The 14,763-nt window shown below is 41.5% G+C and overlaps 2 protein-coding genes across 7 annotated transcripts in view; one reads left to right on the top strand and one right to left on the bottom strand.

Moving 5' to 3' along the window:
- Positions 1-2,743: 2,743 nt before the first annotated feature.
- LOC127604493 (homeodomain-interacting protein kinase 1-like) lies at positions 2,744-11,338 on the top strand. Of its 2 annotated transcripts, none has more exons than XM_052071595.1 (8): positions 2,744-2,945; positions 7,215-7,354; positions 8,131-8,310; positions 8,406-8,587; positions 8,685-8,808; positions 9,205-9,315; positions 9,552-9,626; positions 9,719-11,338. In XM_052071595.1, exons 1-8 carry the CDS (start codon positions 2,762-2,764, stop codon positions 10,100-10,102), a joined length of 1,380 nt encoding a protein of 459 aa, XP_051927555.1. In that variant the 5' UTR covers positions 2,744-2,761; the 3' UTR covers positions 10,103-11,338. The 2 variants fall into 2 exon arrangements, with proteins under 2 accessions (XP_051927555.1, XP_051927563.1); XM_052071603.1 differs by lacking the exon at positions 2,744-2,945 and adding an exon at positions 6,982-7,074.
- Positions 11,339-11,432: 94 nt separating this feature from the next.
- Positions 11,433-14,763, bottom strand: part of LOC127604436 (pro-neuregulin-2, membrane-bound isoform-like) — a 42,583-nt gene continuing 39,252 nt past the window's right edge. For all 5 annotated transcript variants that reach the window (XM_052071475.1, XM_052071468.1, XM_052071508.1 and 2 more), the window contains one exon: positions 11,433-14,305. In XM_052071475.1, coding sequence (XP_051927435.1) covers positions 13,817-14,305 — 489 coding nt within the window. In that variant the 3' untranslated portion in view covers positions 11,433-13,816. The remainder of the gene's footprint in view (positions 14,306-14,763) is intronic.

Raw genomic sequence — 14,763 nt, 5'->3', positions numbered from 1 at the left:
GGCCAGTTAAAAACCGAACAGCCACATTTTGGACAAACTGCTATCCTGAAGACATTCTCTGAGCAAACCAGATAAAAGAGCAATGCAATAATTCACCCAAGATGACAAAAGCTAGGATTTGAGCCTCTGGATCTTTCCCTGAAAGGATTGGTCTGATCTAATTTTATGGCGGTGGAAATAGGCCACGCGTGTAACTTCTTTTAAATGAAAATAAAATGACAGTCTGGTCAAATCAGGTACACTGTACTTGTAAATCAAATCACAGGCACCAGAAATTTCCACGACTCTATTTCCACCTATGAATGTCATGACATGTACTGACCGGAAGGAGATTAGAATGACACACATGAGATCTTAAGGCACAACCTTGGGTGTCATAATGCATCTTAGTTGCCAAACATTCCCTCACCTACCGTTTCCATCCCCCACCTTATTGAACTCATTTACTATCCAGACATCTAATCTTGAGGGTACACACACCCCTAGGATACTTATCCAAACCTGGCAGTTGGATAGTAAAAGACCTTGATCGCGCTATGATGGACTTCGCACAGCTTACATTACAATGTCCTGCACACTACATATTAAAGCATATGCTGACTCCTAATGGTTGATTTATTGCCACCTCTTCCTTGTAATCTTCATCTAATTAGTCATTTTGTCACATTGGTTAATGAACCGATATGTGATTGTAACTTTAAATAATAACCATCCTTGTGATGCTAAACGTGTTGTCTATTTGCACATTCTTCTGGCCTCTCTCATTCTGATTCAAAGCGGAAACAATCAAGGACAATCTTGTACAAACAAGCAGCCAAAGACTGAAAAATGTGATTGTTCACCACATGAATGTGCGTGAACTTGAACCTTGGACCTTTTGGACCAATTAGTGTCACATCACTTCTGAAACAAAAGGTGTCCCTGAGTACTGACACACGCACACACACACACACACACTTGAATGAGGTAAAGACATAGCAACTTTCATTTCTCATCTTGGTGGGCCATCTGTTGCATAGCCCCTGTCAACTAAATGTCACCTGATGACGTCATAATCCTGTCAACCTTTCCCCTCATCGCAAATGCACACACACACACACACACACACTTTCACAAAAGGTGAATTCAACTTTTGCCTTGTCCTTGTTCTTACCTTTACAGCCAAATCACTTTTCTTACTTTCATGTATCTTACCTCGAGTAAGAGAAAAGATTATTCTCCTACGGTAATGTTGCGGCCAAAACACTGAAAACAGTCCACGGCGGTTCCACACGATGTACAAGATACACTATATGACAAAACAAAAGTCAAAAAGAGCTCTTGTAGAGGGCTGCTAACTACTACGGTGCCATCTTGAATATGTATTCAGAACAAATATGTTTTGCTCCTATCAGACTGGACAGCCAGTTGCTTTTCGATGTTACTCCATTTCTAGTTTACTGGTTATCTTGGCCCTTTTACGCTTGGGATCGCTGTTTGTGACAACATCACAGAAAGACCAAAGACCCCCCAAAAAGCAAAACACAATTGTGCAGTTAATCCTTGAGGTGCCAAGCGAACTGAAATATTACACGTCCAGAAATATATGGTGGTGGTTTGACTTATAATGCCAATTTGCTATCCCGTAAAAGAACTACAGCCTGGTGGACCAGTGTTTAGCGCATCGACCTCACAGTGCAGAGGTCGTGGATTCGATTCGGGCTCCGCCCTCCCTGTGTGGAGTTTGCATGTTCTCCCCCTGCCTGTGTGGGATTTCTCTAAATACTCCGGTTTCTTCCCACAGTGCAAAAACATGCATGGCAGGCTGATTGAACACTCCAAGTTGTCCTTGGGTGTGAGTGTGAGTGCGAGTGTGAGCGCGAATGGTTGTTTGTTTTTGTGTGCCCTGCAATTGGCTGGCAACCGGTTCATGGTCTCCCCCGCCTACTACCCGAAGACGGCTGGCATAGGCACTAGCATGCCCCGCGACCCTTGTGAGGATAAAGCAGATCAGAAAATGGATGGATGGCTGGATATTGGTTTCATTCCAATGTGCCATTTCATAAAATTGAATTTATGATCCCAGAATGAATCTTCCTCAGCCAACGGACGGCACTCGTGTAGTTTGATTTGCGTTTGCTGAACATCAGAAGCTTGTGTAGAAAGTACAAAATGTATTTTATATAATCTTCAATCATTGAGTAGACGTTGGTCAACAGAGAGAAAACATCCAATGCTGTTTGTGTCCCCTATCTTTAGCCGAACAGTATTTGTGGAGAGTATTGCATGTTTACGTTTTGCCTTTTGAAAAACGAATCAATATGGGCAATGCAAGGCTTGATCTCTTCTGTTTAAGCAACATGATTTTACTGTACCATTATCCAGAAACATTGCTGATGTAGAAATGCACAACGTGCCGACACAAGGGTTTCTAAAGTAGGAGGCAAGCTGTCAGTGTGTTTATGTCAGTGCCAGGAAAGCTTCTCTCTGGAGACAAGGGTCAAACTGCTAAGATGAAAACAACCTCTGGTCACTTCTAAGACACCCGTCACCATTTATATGTGCGCACGCGCGCGCACACACACACACAGAGTGATTGCAAATCTTCCAACACCTTAGGATGTTCTTGCACTGTTAACTGTCTGGTCTTTCGCACATGTAGAATGTCCTCCTGTTCCATAAATGTACCATTAGTATCTGTTGTCAACTACGTTACTAGAAAGTACCCAATGAGCAGAAGCGTAAGCAGAACAAGAGCAGGGTGTTCCTGGAGCAGCTAGGAATGGCACTTGTAACTCCACTTATTGAAAGAAGGAAGCATGCCCCCCGCCCCCCAGAAGCCTCAGCAGCAGTTGTAAAAACTATTCAGAGAACAGCAGCTCCTGATCAAAGTGAGGATTCAGCTACCACCGTCACTTCCCCAGCTAGGGGAAGTAAAAGGAAGATATGTCAGACGTCAAAAGAAGGTTTGTTTGTTTGTTTGTTTATTGAACATAAAACATACAGTAATAATTTGACAGAAAATAAGGTAGATAAAAAAGTAAAAAGAAAGAAATCAGTCTTCATTCAACCCAGTTATTATGTTCAAGGGAGTAGGATGAAGTAAAAAACGTATCTAGTCCTACCGCGTTATGTGTTTATATCTACTAAATCATTTTTATATCAATCAGAAAAGAAAAAGTAATAAGAAGTCTCCATTAAGGCTCATACTTTACCCTTAACCGTGATATTTTCACAACTTTTGGTTTGTATCGGGATTATATACATCCTCACCCTGGCACTCTTGTGTCAATTTTCTCTTGTATTCATAATGGATATTTCAATACCTTTCTCTATTTATCAACTTAGTTCTGATTTATCATTATATTTAATGTTTAGAATTTATCATTTTAACTCTGATTGATGTAGTTTGTTTGTACTATTTTTTTTTAATTTGTTTTTGAACTCAGCAAGCGATTTACTCATTTTTAGGTCCGTTTCGAGATTATTCCACAGATTAACACCTTTGCCAGATACACTTCTTTGCTTGATGTTTGTTCTTGTTTTGAGTTTTTTGAATAAGTTGGTACCTCTTAATTCATAGTTGCTTTCTCGAATTTCGAAAAACTTCTGAATGTTTTGGCAGAGCAGGTTATTGTGTGCTTTGTACATTAATTGGGCGATTTTAAAGTCAACCAGGTCATAAAATTTCATCGTATTTAATTTGATGAATAGTGGATTTGTGGGTTCCGTATATTTTGATCTATTAATAATTCGAATTGTTTTTTTTGTAGTTTGAGAATAGGGAGTGTGTTTGTTTTGCAAGGTCTGTAAATCACATACTGTGTGGTGCAAGTATGAGAAACATATCTTCAAAAGCTGCAAACTTGTATACTGCGGTACATGAGCTAATTAGTTGAATGGGTCATATTTTTGTATTGTACATTGTCTTAAATTGTTGAGGAAAAAAAAAAGATGCATCATCGGGATGTATAAAAATGCATTCAAAACTCCTTTCTGCACGTTTTTCTTTTCTTAAGCGATAGAAATACAAGTAAACAGGGAGAACTCAAGTATTCACATATTGTGGTGAAGGACATGTTGTTTCTTCAAGCAATATGAAAATTTGTGTTAAAAATTCAATTAAGCTGCTTCTATTGGAGGTTTAGTGAATACGGGTCATTTTGACCCAGAGGACACAGGGTGTAAACAGAAAATGTCATTATCTTTTTAACAGCTACGAAGAGAAACAATAAGAAAATGAATATAGAATGTTTTTTAAAAAAAGGCTTTGAGGCATGCAGAGGGTGTTGGGAACGTTTATAGAATTGTCACTTTGTGGACTTTTCTGTCTGAGTCCTCAGCCAATTAAAACCATCAAATACACACACGCACACGCACGCAGACACACACTCAGTGCTAGGAGCATTTCTTGGACTGCTAATTGTTTCTGGCTGATCTCTGCTCCGTTAATCTTTAATGTTCTCATTAAACATTTCATTGCAGTTCTTTGATTGTCCTTTGGGAGGAGAAATAATAACAAAGAATATGTTACTCCGATACATCACCTTGAACATCTTCACCATCAAAACTATGATTATACATGGTGCTTTAACACATAGATAAGTGTAGGTGATTAGATTTGTTGCTTCAGCAATGCGATAATGACCATATGTTGTCAGACTTGCCACTCAGGGGAATGCCGATCAACCTGAACAAGAGTTAAAGACAAAGTCTTGTTTTTGCTTGTTTGCCAATTTGTTTGTTATTTAGCAGGTGTTTTGATGGTGCATGGGTCGTTCCCTCAATGCCATTGTCTCTAATCATTAATTACAGTCCTGTAGATGCACCTTCAGCTTTCCTTATTATTATTTTTTTTTTTTGTATAAATTGGCTCATTCTGTTGAATGCTTTGGAAACAAAATGTTCTTATCATAAAGCGAATAGTGTCCCAATTCTTTTGCACAGACAATGAGGCCCTTAAAAGTGTTCCATGGAATGTCAGTTGAGTTTAGCGGAGCACTCAAAGCATTCTTGAATTTGCAGATGTGCTCTGTTGTTGTTGCTCATTTGTAAGAGTTGGCAGTGTATTGATTGTATTGATTAAATCCGTTATTGACTTAATAATGCATCCCCCATACATATTTTCCACTTCATCTTTTTTATCCCCCGCCTCCTTTTTTTTCTAGTGACCTCAAAGCTACTTGAAAGGACTATTCTCATAGTTTCACTTTTGCCTCATGGATGGATGAACTTAATTTACCACAAGGGAAATTATTGAAAAATAATTGAATTTATGGAACAGTCACTCTGAATTAGAGTTGTGCTTGCTCAATAGTATAATCCCTACAAGAAGGTGCTGTGTTGAATGACATGTCTATTAAGAAAATGGCCAGAGGATCTTTTGAGTGCAGGCAGAATAGAGGGTACATCTTTTTTTTTTTAACTTCACACATTGTAATGGTACATTCAATGATCAGCTGAAAATATCCAAGTTTGACTCATTTGAACTCAACCTTGTCTGATAACGAAGCCCAGAATGTGCCACTTCAGTAATGTGCATGCATGCAGACAGGGAAACCACCACAGATTTCGAGTTCCATTAAAACAAACAAACAAAAACACCACTACAGTGTCGATGGTGCCTCTCAATCATGTCTTCTTTTGACTCAAACCTATTTTGAGTTGTCCCTGCTCGGCTCCTGGATGCCATAAAGCAATGTCACAGTTCTGAGGAATATTGCTCAGCCTGAATCCACTATTAGTTCATCTTTGTGATGCTCTACTGCCATCCAGTGGTGAAACTGTCGTAGTACATACATCATTTTCATTCCTTTGCTTAACACAGTCATTTTAAAATAAAGATGGATTTGTGGTTGACTGTGTTTGGTGTCACTGAATGTGATTATATCATGTTCTTGAAAATGTGTTGCTTTGACTTTTCAATCAGGCTTGATTTCAAATACGTCTCATATAGGGGTCACTGATGTGTGTCAAGAGGAAGATTTTGTGAGATCTTAGGCATTTTTAGAATAGGGTGAAGGTTCGACACTAAATCCTGGATCTCGATAAGGTTTACCTTGAGATCAGATGATAAAAGACCTGCGAGCTTTGTGAATGCAAAGAGCCCTCAAATCGCAACAGTTGTGACGGTAGCATGGCTGCCATTCTCAGACAATGTCAGGATCACATCTTCATCACCTCATCTATATTTCTTGATGTTGCGGCTTAAAACTGATGCCAACTTGATGAACCATAAGTACAGTGCATCTAGCAAATCTTCAGTGTTTTACAACAATCTTGATTCCAGAGTCTGACCTTCCTGTGTGGAGTTGGCATGTTCTCGCCATGCCTGTGCGGGTTTTCTCTGCGAACTCCGGTTTCCTCCCACATTCCAAAAACATGCATGGCAGGTTAATGGAGCATTCAAAATTCTCCCGCGGTGTGATTGTGAGCGTGAATGGTTGTTTGTCTATGTGTGCCCTGCTATTGGCTGGCAACCAGTTTAGGGTTGGGACGGGCTCCAGCACACCCACAACCCTCGTGAGGATAAGCGGCTCGGATAATGGGTGGATGGATGGATGGACTGCAATTCAGATGGAGAACAAGCTCAGTCTTGAGTTTTGTGTCAAAGGCTGTGAATACCTACGTACATGTGATTTCATAGTTGTACTTATATTGTAAATATACAAGCAAAGATTTCAAGGCTATAACTTAACAAAATGCGGATAAAGGGAAACTGAATACTTTCGAGCTGCACTCTACATCACACCTAACTTCATTGACTATGGATCTGGGATGTAAATGTTTTTGGGGTTTTTTCCAGAATTAAATAATCCACAATCTTCACACATAACTTGATCACACGCCAAGCAAGGTGTCATCCATCTGACACCATGAACATCGCGTTTGATGACATAATCACATCACTTTGACACCAAAGCAAATTAAAGGTAAGGCATCACTTGTGGACTTCATTTCAAACATGCATGCTTCCACATATGCACATTCTTCAGTGAAGAAAGATGTGAACAGGATAATTACTGTAACCAAATTAAAATGACCACTGCAAATTCAACATGACCCAAAAAAACACAATTACTTTGAAACTTAAAGGTAGACCATTTGAGATATTCAATTTTAAAATGAGAATATGTAATTCATCGGTCAAAATAATCATAAAAGGCGGAGGAACATTTTGGTAATCATGCAACAGGAATGTTCTTAACATTCAGCTGTGCTCCTTCTCATTTCAGAAATCCTTCCACAAAAGTATAAGACAATCAAAGTCCTGGGAAAAGGCAGCTATGGAGTTGTCCTCAAGTGTTTGGACCGGGAATCCAAACAAAACATTGCCATAAAGATTGCCAGGCCAGGGAGGAACATCCGTCGTGAGGTGTGTTGCTGTGTGCGCTTGTACTGTCAGTGAGTCGTGAAAAGCGATGACAATTCTAATGTTCGATGGACATTGGAACGTAGTTATCTCAGTTTGCCTTGAAGGCGTCCTTAAATGCTTGACAATGCTTGTTCGGCTGAATGAATGGATTTAGGGTCAGTCATATATTTTTCATTTATTTTCCTTCAGCACAGTGAGAGAGTAGTAGGTTTTGGCGAGAAAGTGCAACTATGATGAAGATCTTGTAATAAAAACATGTTGACGTTCACTTTCTGCATCAGTATGTTAAGTTCACAATTCTGTCGAAGATGGAAGTATTTGTGACTCTTATCAGATTTTTATCGGCTGTACCCTATACACATCCAATTTGTAAGGATATTGATTTACAAACCAAATAGACATTATTTGGGGGAATTTGAAGTAAGATCTAAGTGATGAATTTATATTACAAAAACTTCAGAATTGTAGTAAACATACAGAAAAAGCACAATAATGAAAATACATTTTGCTTAACCAAGGCTCACAAACGAGCGCATGTAGTATAATAGTCCTTAGGAGGTTTGCCGCCCAATGGTTCTGTCTAGGCTTGAACCCTGACTTGGGCCTTCCTGTGTGGAATTTGCATGCTCTTCCCATGGTTGTGTAGGCTTCCTCCCATTTTCCAAAAACGGTCAATTGAAGTCTGACAAAAAGACTTCATGTGTCTCCTGTACAACAGCTGTTCAATTGGGCTGGCCACAGACCAATGTTGTACATAATCAAACTTGTGTTTCCAGGCCTCCATACTACAGTTGTTGATGGACATTAGACTGGATCGAGACAACATTGTTAAGTACTACGGAGGCGCCTCCGGTGACGAGTATCTGGTCTTCGAAATGTTGGATATCAGCCTGTCCCAATATTTTCAGGCAAATGGCCGTATGCATCTGAAGGACATCAGACCCATCATTCAGCAAGTGAGGATCGACAATAATCATTCATTGAAACCGAATGCGTTGTTTTTGGGCTTCTCTACATAAGTATGCTGTATACTCTACATGGCGCAATCCAGCTCGCAACGGCGTTTGATGCGCTGAAAGCTGTGGGAGTGATCCATGGTGATGTTAAACCGGACAACATCATGCTGGTGGATCAGGTCAATCAGCCGTTCACAGTGAAGCTGATTGACTTCAGTGTGGCTCTTAGTCGACATGAAGCCAAGAAGGTTGTAATGAGGCAGGTTGCTTATTTCAGGTAGGTTATCCAGCAATGTTTGTTGCTGTTTTCTTTTTCTTTGTGCCTTGTTTTATTTTGTTGTTCAAACATGTGATTTTTTTCCCCCTTTCAAAAGAGCCCCCGAAATCATCCTTGGACTCCCTTATGCAGAGCCCATAGACATCTGGTCATTGGGTGTTGTAATAGTAAAGATGGTGCTTGGTATTTTCCCCTTCATTGGAAGCACAGACTATGACTTAGTAAGTATGCTATACTTCCTATACTTGCAGGACTACACGTTACAATTTAAACCCATTTGCAGCAGGCTTCAAGTTTAGTTGACTTTTCAAACCAGCATGTTGTTGGTGGCTGAAAAGTCAGCCCGTTTAAATATTGGTGTAAAGGGTGTAATAGCATGTTGGTGATTTTGCTTGAAGGAATGAAGGAATAATGATAGCGCATTCCAAATTTTTAATTACCGGTATATCATCTAATTCACGGAGGATTGGACTACCTATGGCATTCGTATGATCAGACTGGAGGAGCTCAATGCACGTTTTATTTTATATGCTCTACATGTCATTTTACAACCTTGGAATCCACCCGAGTTTTAGGTTACGTTATGTCTTCTCATGATATTTATGTTATACGTCCAGCTAGAATGCATGATTGGTGTCCTTGGGTTGCCGCCAGACGATGTTCTAAAAGCTGGAAGGGAAACGAGGCAATTTTTCAACAAGAGCGATTTGGGTCAGTGGAATTTCAAGGTAAAATACAAATTAGATTGATTCTGTAATAACCATTGAAATCTTTTGAATCAATTTACTTTATTTCAAGTGATTCCTGGTTTTGGTACTTTTGTGAGATATACAGTCCGCTCAAAAGGATTTGCAAATCATTGTATTTTATTTGTAAATGCAGCTGTCACGCTTTACCTTGCAAAATAGTTGGTGCTTCAGTATATTTATCTTATCATCATTTAATACCTATCTCCTTTTTTTAGACACGTGAAGAATATTCAGTTGAGTCAGACGACACAGTGAATTTCAAGATCTACTCTCTGGAAGAAATGATCAAGGTTGGTCACTAGTCGAGTAATATATTTCCCAAATTGAATGCTTCTTACAAGTTCCGTAAGTCTGACTGTTGGAATGTTTATAAACTTTTTAGATGTTTCCAGAGAGAGACAATGAGGTTGACAGTTTTTTTGAGCTGTTAAAAGCAATGTTCACGTGGGATCAGGCAAAGAGAATTACACCTGGCAAAATCCTCAAGCATCCATTCATCACTCGAAGCTACATCTTCAACAGCTCCCACCTCAGCTTTTCTCGGGGACTTCATCGGGCCCTGCATGCGGTCGCCAACCAGACCCCCATGAAATGCAACAAACTGGGCTGCAGATGTGTCGCTGGATCTCCACCTTACCGGCATATAAGGAACAAACACCCTCCAAAGACTAGGGGTATGCACTGTATCAAACGTTTATTCTCCTGGATGAAGAAAAGCATTTTATTGTTACTGCTTGAAGGTGCGTGTTCAGCCAACATCCAGTAGGTCGCAAAGCCCGGACATTCTTCCTTCTGTTGTTGATTGTGGACTCAAAACATGCCAACCATTACAAAAATATGTGTGAGATGTTGATGAAAACATACAATCAGATTTTTTTTTTTTTTACCCCAACTCCTGTCGTAAATGTATTTAGTGCCTTTTACGATCCCTACCCAATCCAAAATGGAAAATTATTCTGTCCCTTCTGACATTACAGACCACTTGAGTAGATTATCTGTGGTCCAGATTGTTTGCTCAAATGATGCAACGTTGGTGTCACGGTTTTTTCTCCATTTCTCCACTGAATTCGCTGAAACAACCTCGGGGAAAATCAATATATCAATTTGTAAATATATTGCATTGGGATGGGAGAATCTCTCTGAATGTTCTGAATAAATGTTTCCATGCCAGTGTCGTATAAAGCAAAAGAAGAGACGTGCAGAACCGTAGCCGAGGTCTGCATGGATGCAGCTCATCTTCCCATAGCTGAGGTCATGTTCTTTAGACCACAAACTAGATGAGACTGGTGCTGGCTGCAGCCAAGTAAGCCACTCCATTTTGTTTCAATTGCATAAAAAAAAAACCATCAATTGCACATAACTGACCAAATTCCGAATCATCATTCATTCATTCATTCATCTTCCTAACCGCTTGATCCTCACTAGGGTCGCGGGGGGTGCTGGAGCCTATCCCAGCTGTCTCCGGGCAGTAGGCGGGGGACACCCTGAATCGGTTGCCAGCCAATTGCAGGGCACAGAGACGAACAACCATTCACACTCACACTCACACCTAGGGACAATTTAGAGTGTTCAATCAGCCTGCCACGCATGTTTTTGGAATGTGGGAGGAAACCGGAGCACCCGGAGAAAACCCACGCAGGCCCGGGGAGAACATGCAAACTCCACACAGGGAGGCCGGAGCTGGAATCGAACCCGGTACCTCTGCACTGTGAAGCCGACGTGCTAACCACTGGACTACCGGGCCGCCCTCCGAATCATCATTTCAATGACTAATCAGTGATTATGCCCATTATGTGCATGTTGTATTTTGAAAATTGCTACTACTGCCAGAATGTACTGTTGACCTCATCTTGGACCAAGTCTTTCGAAGAAAGAAGCATCTTCAAATGTAGTGGACTTGACTTTACAGGATGAGACTATTGGAACAATCATCTTTATTTTTTCATAAAGATGACAGGCCTTTTTTCTTTTAAATGGTAGGAATAAATTTTTATTTTTCATATGAAGAGAGTGATTTTGGACTTTTTGTCTTGTACACGTTTTTCTCTCTTGATAAAACTTGCACCATAAAAATTGAGCATATTCCAAGAACGATGGACATGAAGATAAGGGGATTTATTGCTGAATGTTAAAATGAATATACATTTTTTCACCAAGTGGAAAAAGAGAAAGAAACAGTTTGCTGACTGCTTAATCCATGCACCCAACTACCATTACCACTAGGACATGCAGGGGGGAGGAGAAGAAAGGACTTGGTTGAAAAAAATATATATGATAGAGCCAAACTGCGTGACATACACAAATATGGAAGGGCATTGCATGTGTTTGTGTGTGTCCTCGTACTTGTAAGTGTTGTTGCTCAGTGCTGAATGAAATGAGTGTAAGTCAATGTTGGAGGGGTATAAGATGAGTAGAAAGAGGGTGGGAGTGTTCATAATTCAACTAGGTCTAGACGCACGCTATCCTCACTTAGTTATTTCCACATTGCAAATCCAAGACTGATTACAGTGATTAGACAAAACTAGGCAGAACTCAGAGCCGTGAAGCCGAATCATGTTTTTATATTGATCATTCTCATATGATAGCCCATGAATTTGAAGGGATTCCTCTTTTTAAAAATACTTTTTGCCGTGATGCATGCATCTCCCGGGTGAAAACAATATAGGAGTGTGAAGATTAATGTAATTTAACACGTTGAACCTGGAGGACTCGCGAGACCCAATGCATTGTACATATTCAAAATGTTTCTGGCGTCATCACCCTACGATTATACTGTGCATAAGATGGGGCCTTGATTCACCAATGCTTCTGAAGGTGTCCAAAGGGGTAAAGAAACACATGTGAATATGTGGGAATGGCGGAAGGGGCAGGCGGAGTCATACGGAGAATGCAGCATTCAGTCAACATGACCAAGCAACACAGGTTTACCAAGAAAAGGATTGAAATACATATCAAGGATGCAGTAATTACCGTTAAACCAGTGATCGGCTTGGAGCTTAATGACAAGTACAGCCAGCCGTAATATGAATCATTTTCATTGCCATGAGAGCAGCGAAAGGTGATGACTTCTCAGAATTTCTCAAACATCCCAGTAGTGCGAATAGAAATGAACCCAGGGTGAGCCTTGAATTCTGTGCTACGCCCCTGCTTCAGAAATGAACAGATGTGGTCTCATGAGCAACATGCGTGGCTACTTTCACACCGCGACAGCCTCTGGATGTAAAAATAAATAAAATAAAATAAATCAAAAGGAATCTTCCATTTTCTCCGCCCACATTCTAAACCGTGGCCCTGACCTGAACGCATCAGATTTGGTCAAGGAGAGGGGGGTGAGGGGGGAGCTGATTCTGGCCTGCGAACTGAGAGGTTGTTGACATGACGAGCTCTCTCCGCTCAAGTCTTTTGACTGTGATGAAGTGATGGGGAAGTCCTGAGACACAGTGCGGCTCTAAGCTGCTGGCATAGGAAATATGTGGGCTTGGCAGTCCACAGGAGGCCAGAATCAGGCTGCATTTCAACTGGTGGGTTTCGGTGGGCGGCTCCCTGCCTGCTCACGAGGGAAGGGTCAGTGCAATGGAGCTTCTGGCAGCGCGAGGATTGGTGAAAGGAAGGCGCTAGTGAAACAAGACATCACCCATAAGAGGCGCGATGAGCTGCACGCACACTGTACACACATACTCAAAGCCAACCCGTGTTATGGCAGCACCCTGATCACGCCCATGAGAGTGTGACGTCGTATCCCCGTTCACAGTTCCACTTCTCGCAGGATAAACAAATAAGACAGTGAGCAGAAATGTAAATGAATGATGCATGTTCATGCAAAGTGACGAAAGTACCCAGCACACCCAAATGCGTCAGTGACCCCTGTCTGTGAGATGAGCGCCTTGCGTGAATCAAAACTATGTAAACAGACACCTTTGACACAGAAGGACTCAATATTGCACAATGACATAATCAGATCACAGTTCAAAAAGAGGAGGATCCCAAATAAGAGAAAAAAAACAAAACAAAGCAAAAGTAAGGAAGAGGGTCAGTCTATATAAAAATGAGAAGTCTTCATAAGAAAGGCTACAAAACTCAATGGGACCTCCGACTTCAGCATACAGCAAAAGGCACCACAATATTATTCTATTTAACTTGTGAAAAAAATTGGCACGTATTCTCATATTTTCATCTCTCATACCGTTGTAAATCAAAAAACCTTTACATATAAATATTTCCCCCCGTTATAAAAAAGTCTTTGCTGTTAGCTAGTAGACAATTTTTGCTGAAATGAAAATAAATATTTAATTTGTTAACAATATCTGTTTGTTATACAAAATAAAAATATTTCTCCTTGGTGCAGGTCTCTAGTCCAGAAGAAGGAAGAGGTGTGTGCGAAGTGGACTGTTGTGTGTGTGTGTGTGTGTGGAGGGGGGGGGGGGGGGGCGAGGGCAGGGCTGCATGTGTGGGCAAGGGGGTTGATGGGGGGGCGGTAGTCTTAAAGGGGCATGTTGTCTGACTTGAAGCGCTGCGACTGTGAGCCACGACTATGCCCGTTGCTTCGATTCCCCGGCCGACTCAGCCCGCGGTGAGTCCGTGTGTCGGCCCCTGACGATGTATGGAAACCCGGCGCACTCAAAGGCAGGTCCATGTTCATGTTCTGCATACTGAGGAAAGGCGTGCGCTCCCCTTGAGCTTCGTCCTCCTCCTCCTCCTCCTCCTCCTCGTCCTCTTCCTCCTCTGATTGGCTGAAGCTCTGTGACCTGTAGTCCCGTAAGCCCGCTGACCTCTGAGATACGAGTCCGTTGAGGCGGTTGCGTCGCGGGCGCCGTCGACTTCGGATGGGCTCCCTTGAGGAGGCGTACTCCTGCGTGGTCTCATAGGCCTCTTCATCGGGGAGACGGTAGGGACTGGATGGGAGACTCCCTGTGCTCTCTGTCAGGTAGGGCCGACGCGGTCGTCGAGGCTGCCTGTACAAACTGCGATCCTGGAACATAAAAGACCACTTGACAGACATTTGCTACACAATAAACAGTATTTGACATATGTTGGCAGGGGGTAAACAGAAGAGGGGGAAAATGCTTACATTTGGCCCCGTTATCAGTATATGTGTACCCCGCTGATGAGGGTCTATGTCACAGGTGTCAAACTCCAGTCCTCAAGGGCCACTATCCTGTATTTTTTAGATGTTTCCCAGCTCCAACACACCTTATTCAAACGATCTGGGTCATTGTCAGGTCCCTGCCGAGTTGGCTTATGACCTGATCGTTTGACTCAGGTGGGGTAGAGGAGGGAAACACCTCAAAGAGGCAGGGTACCTTCCTCGAGGACCAGAGTTCGACACCTGTGGTATGTAAAAGAAAACAACAAAAAGATAATTGTTCCTTAATATAATGCAATTTAGTGTTCAAAATGTAATTTGCAATCCTCACTATGGCTAGTGTA

The sequence above is a fragment of the Hippocampus zosterae genome, chromosome 1, assembly GCF_025434085.1.
Source record: "Hippocampus zosterae strain Florida chromosome 1, ASM2543408v3, whole genome shotgun sequence".
Taxonomy (NCBI): Eukaryota; Metazoa; Chordata; class Actinopteri; order Syngnathiformes; family Syngnathidae; genus Hippocampus; species Hippocampus zosterae.
The sequence above is the reverse complement of the archived record's forward strand: the minus strand, read 5'-3'. Positions and strand labels throughout refer to the sequence as shown.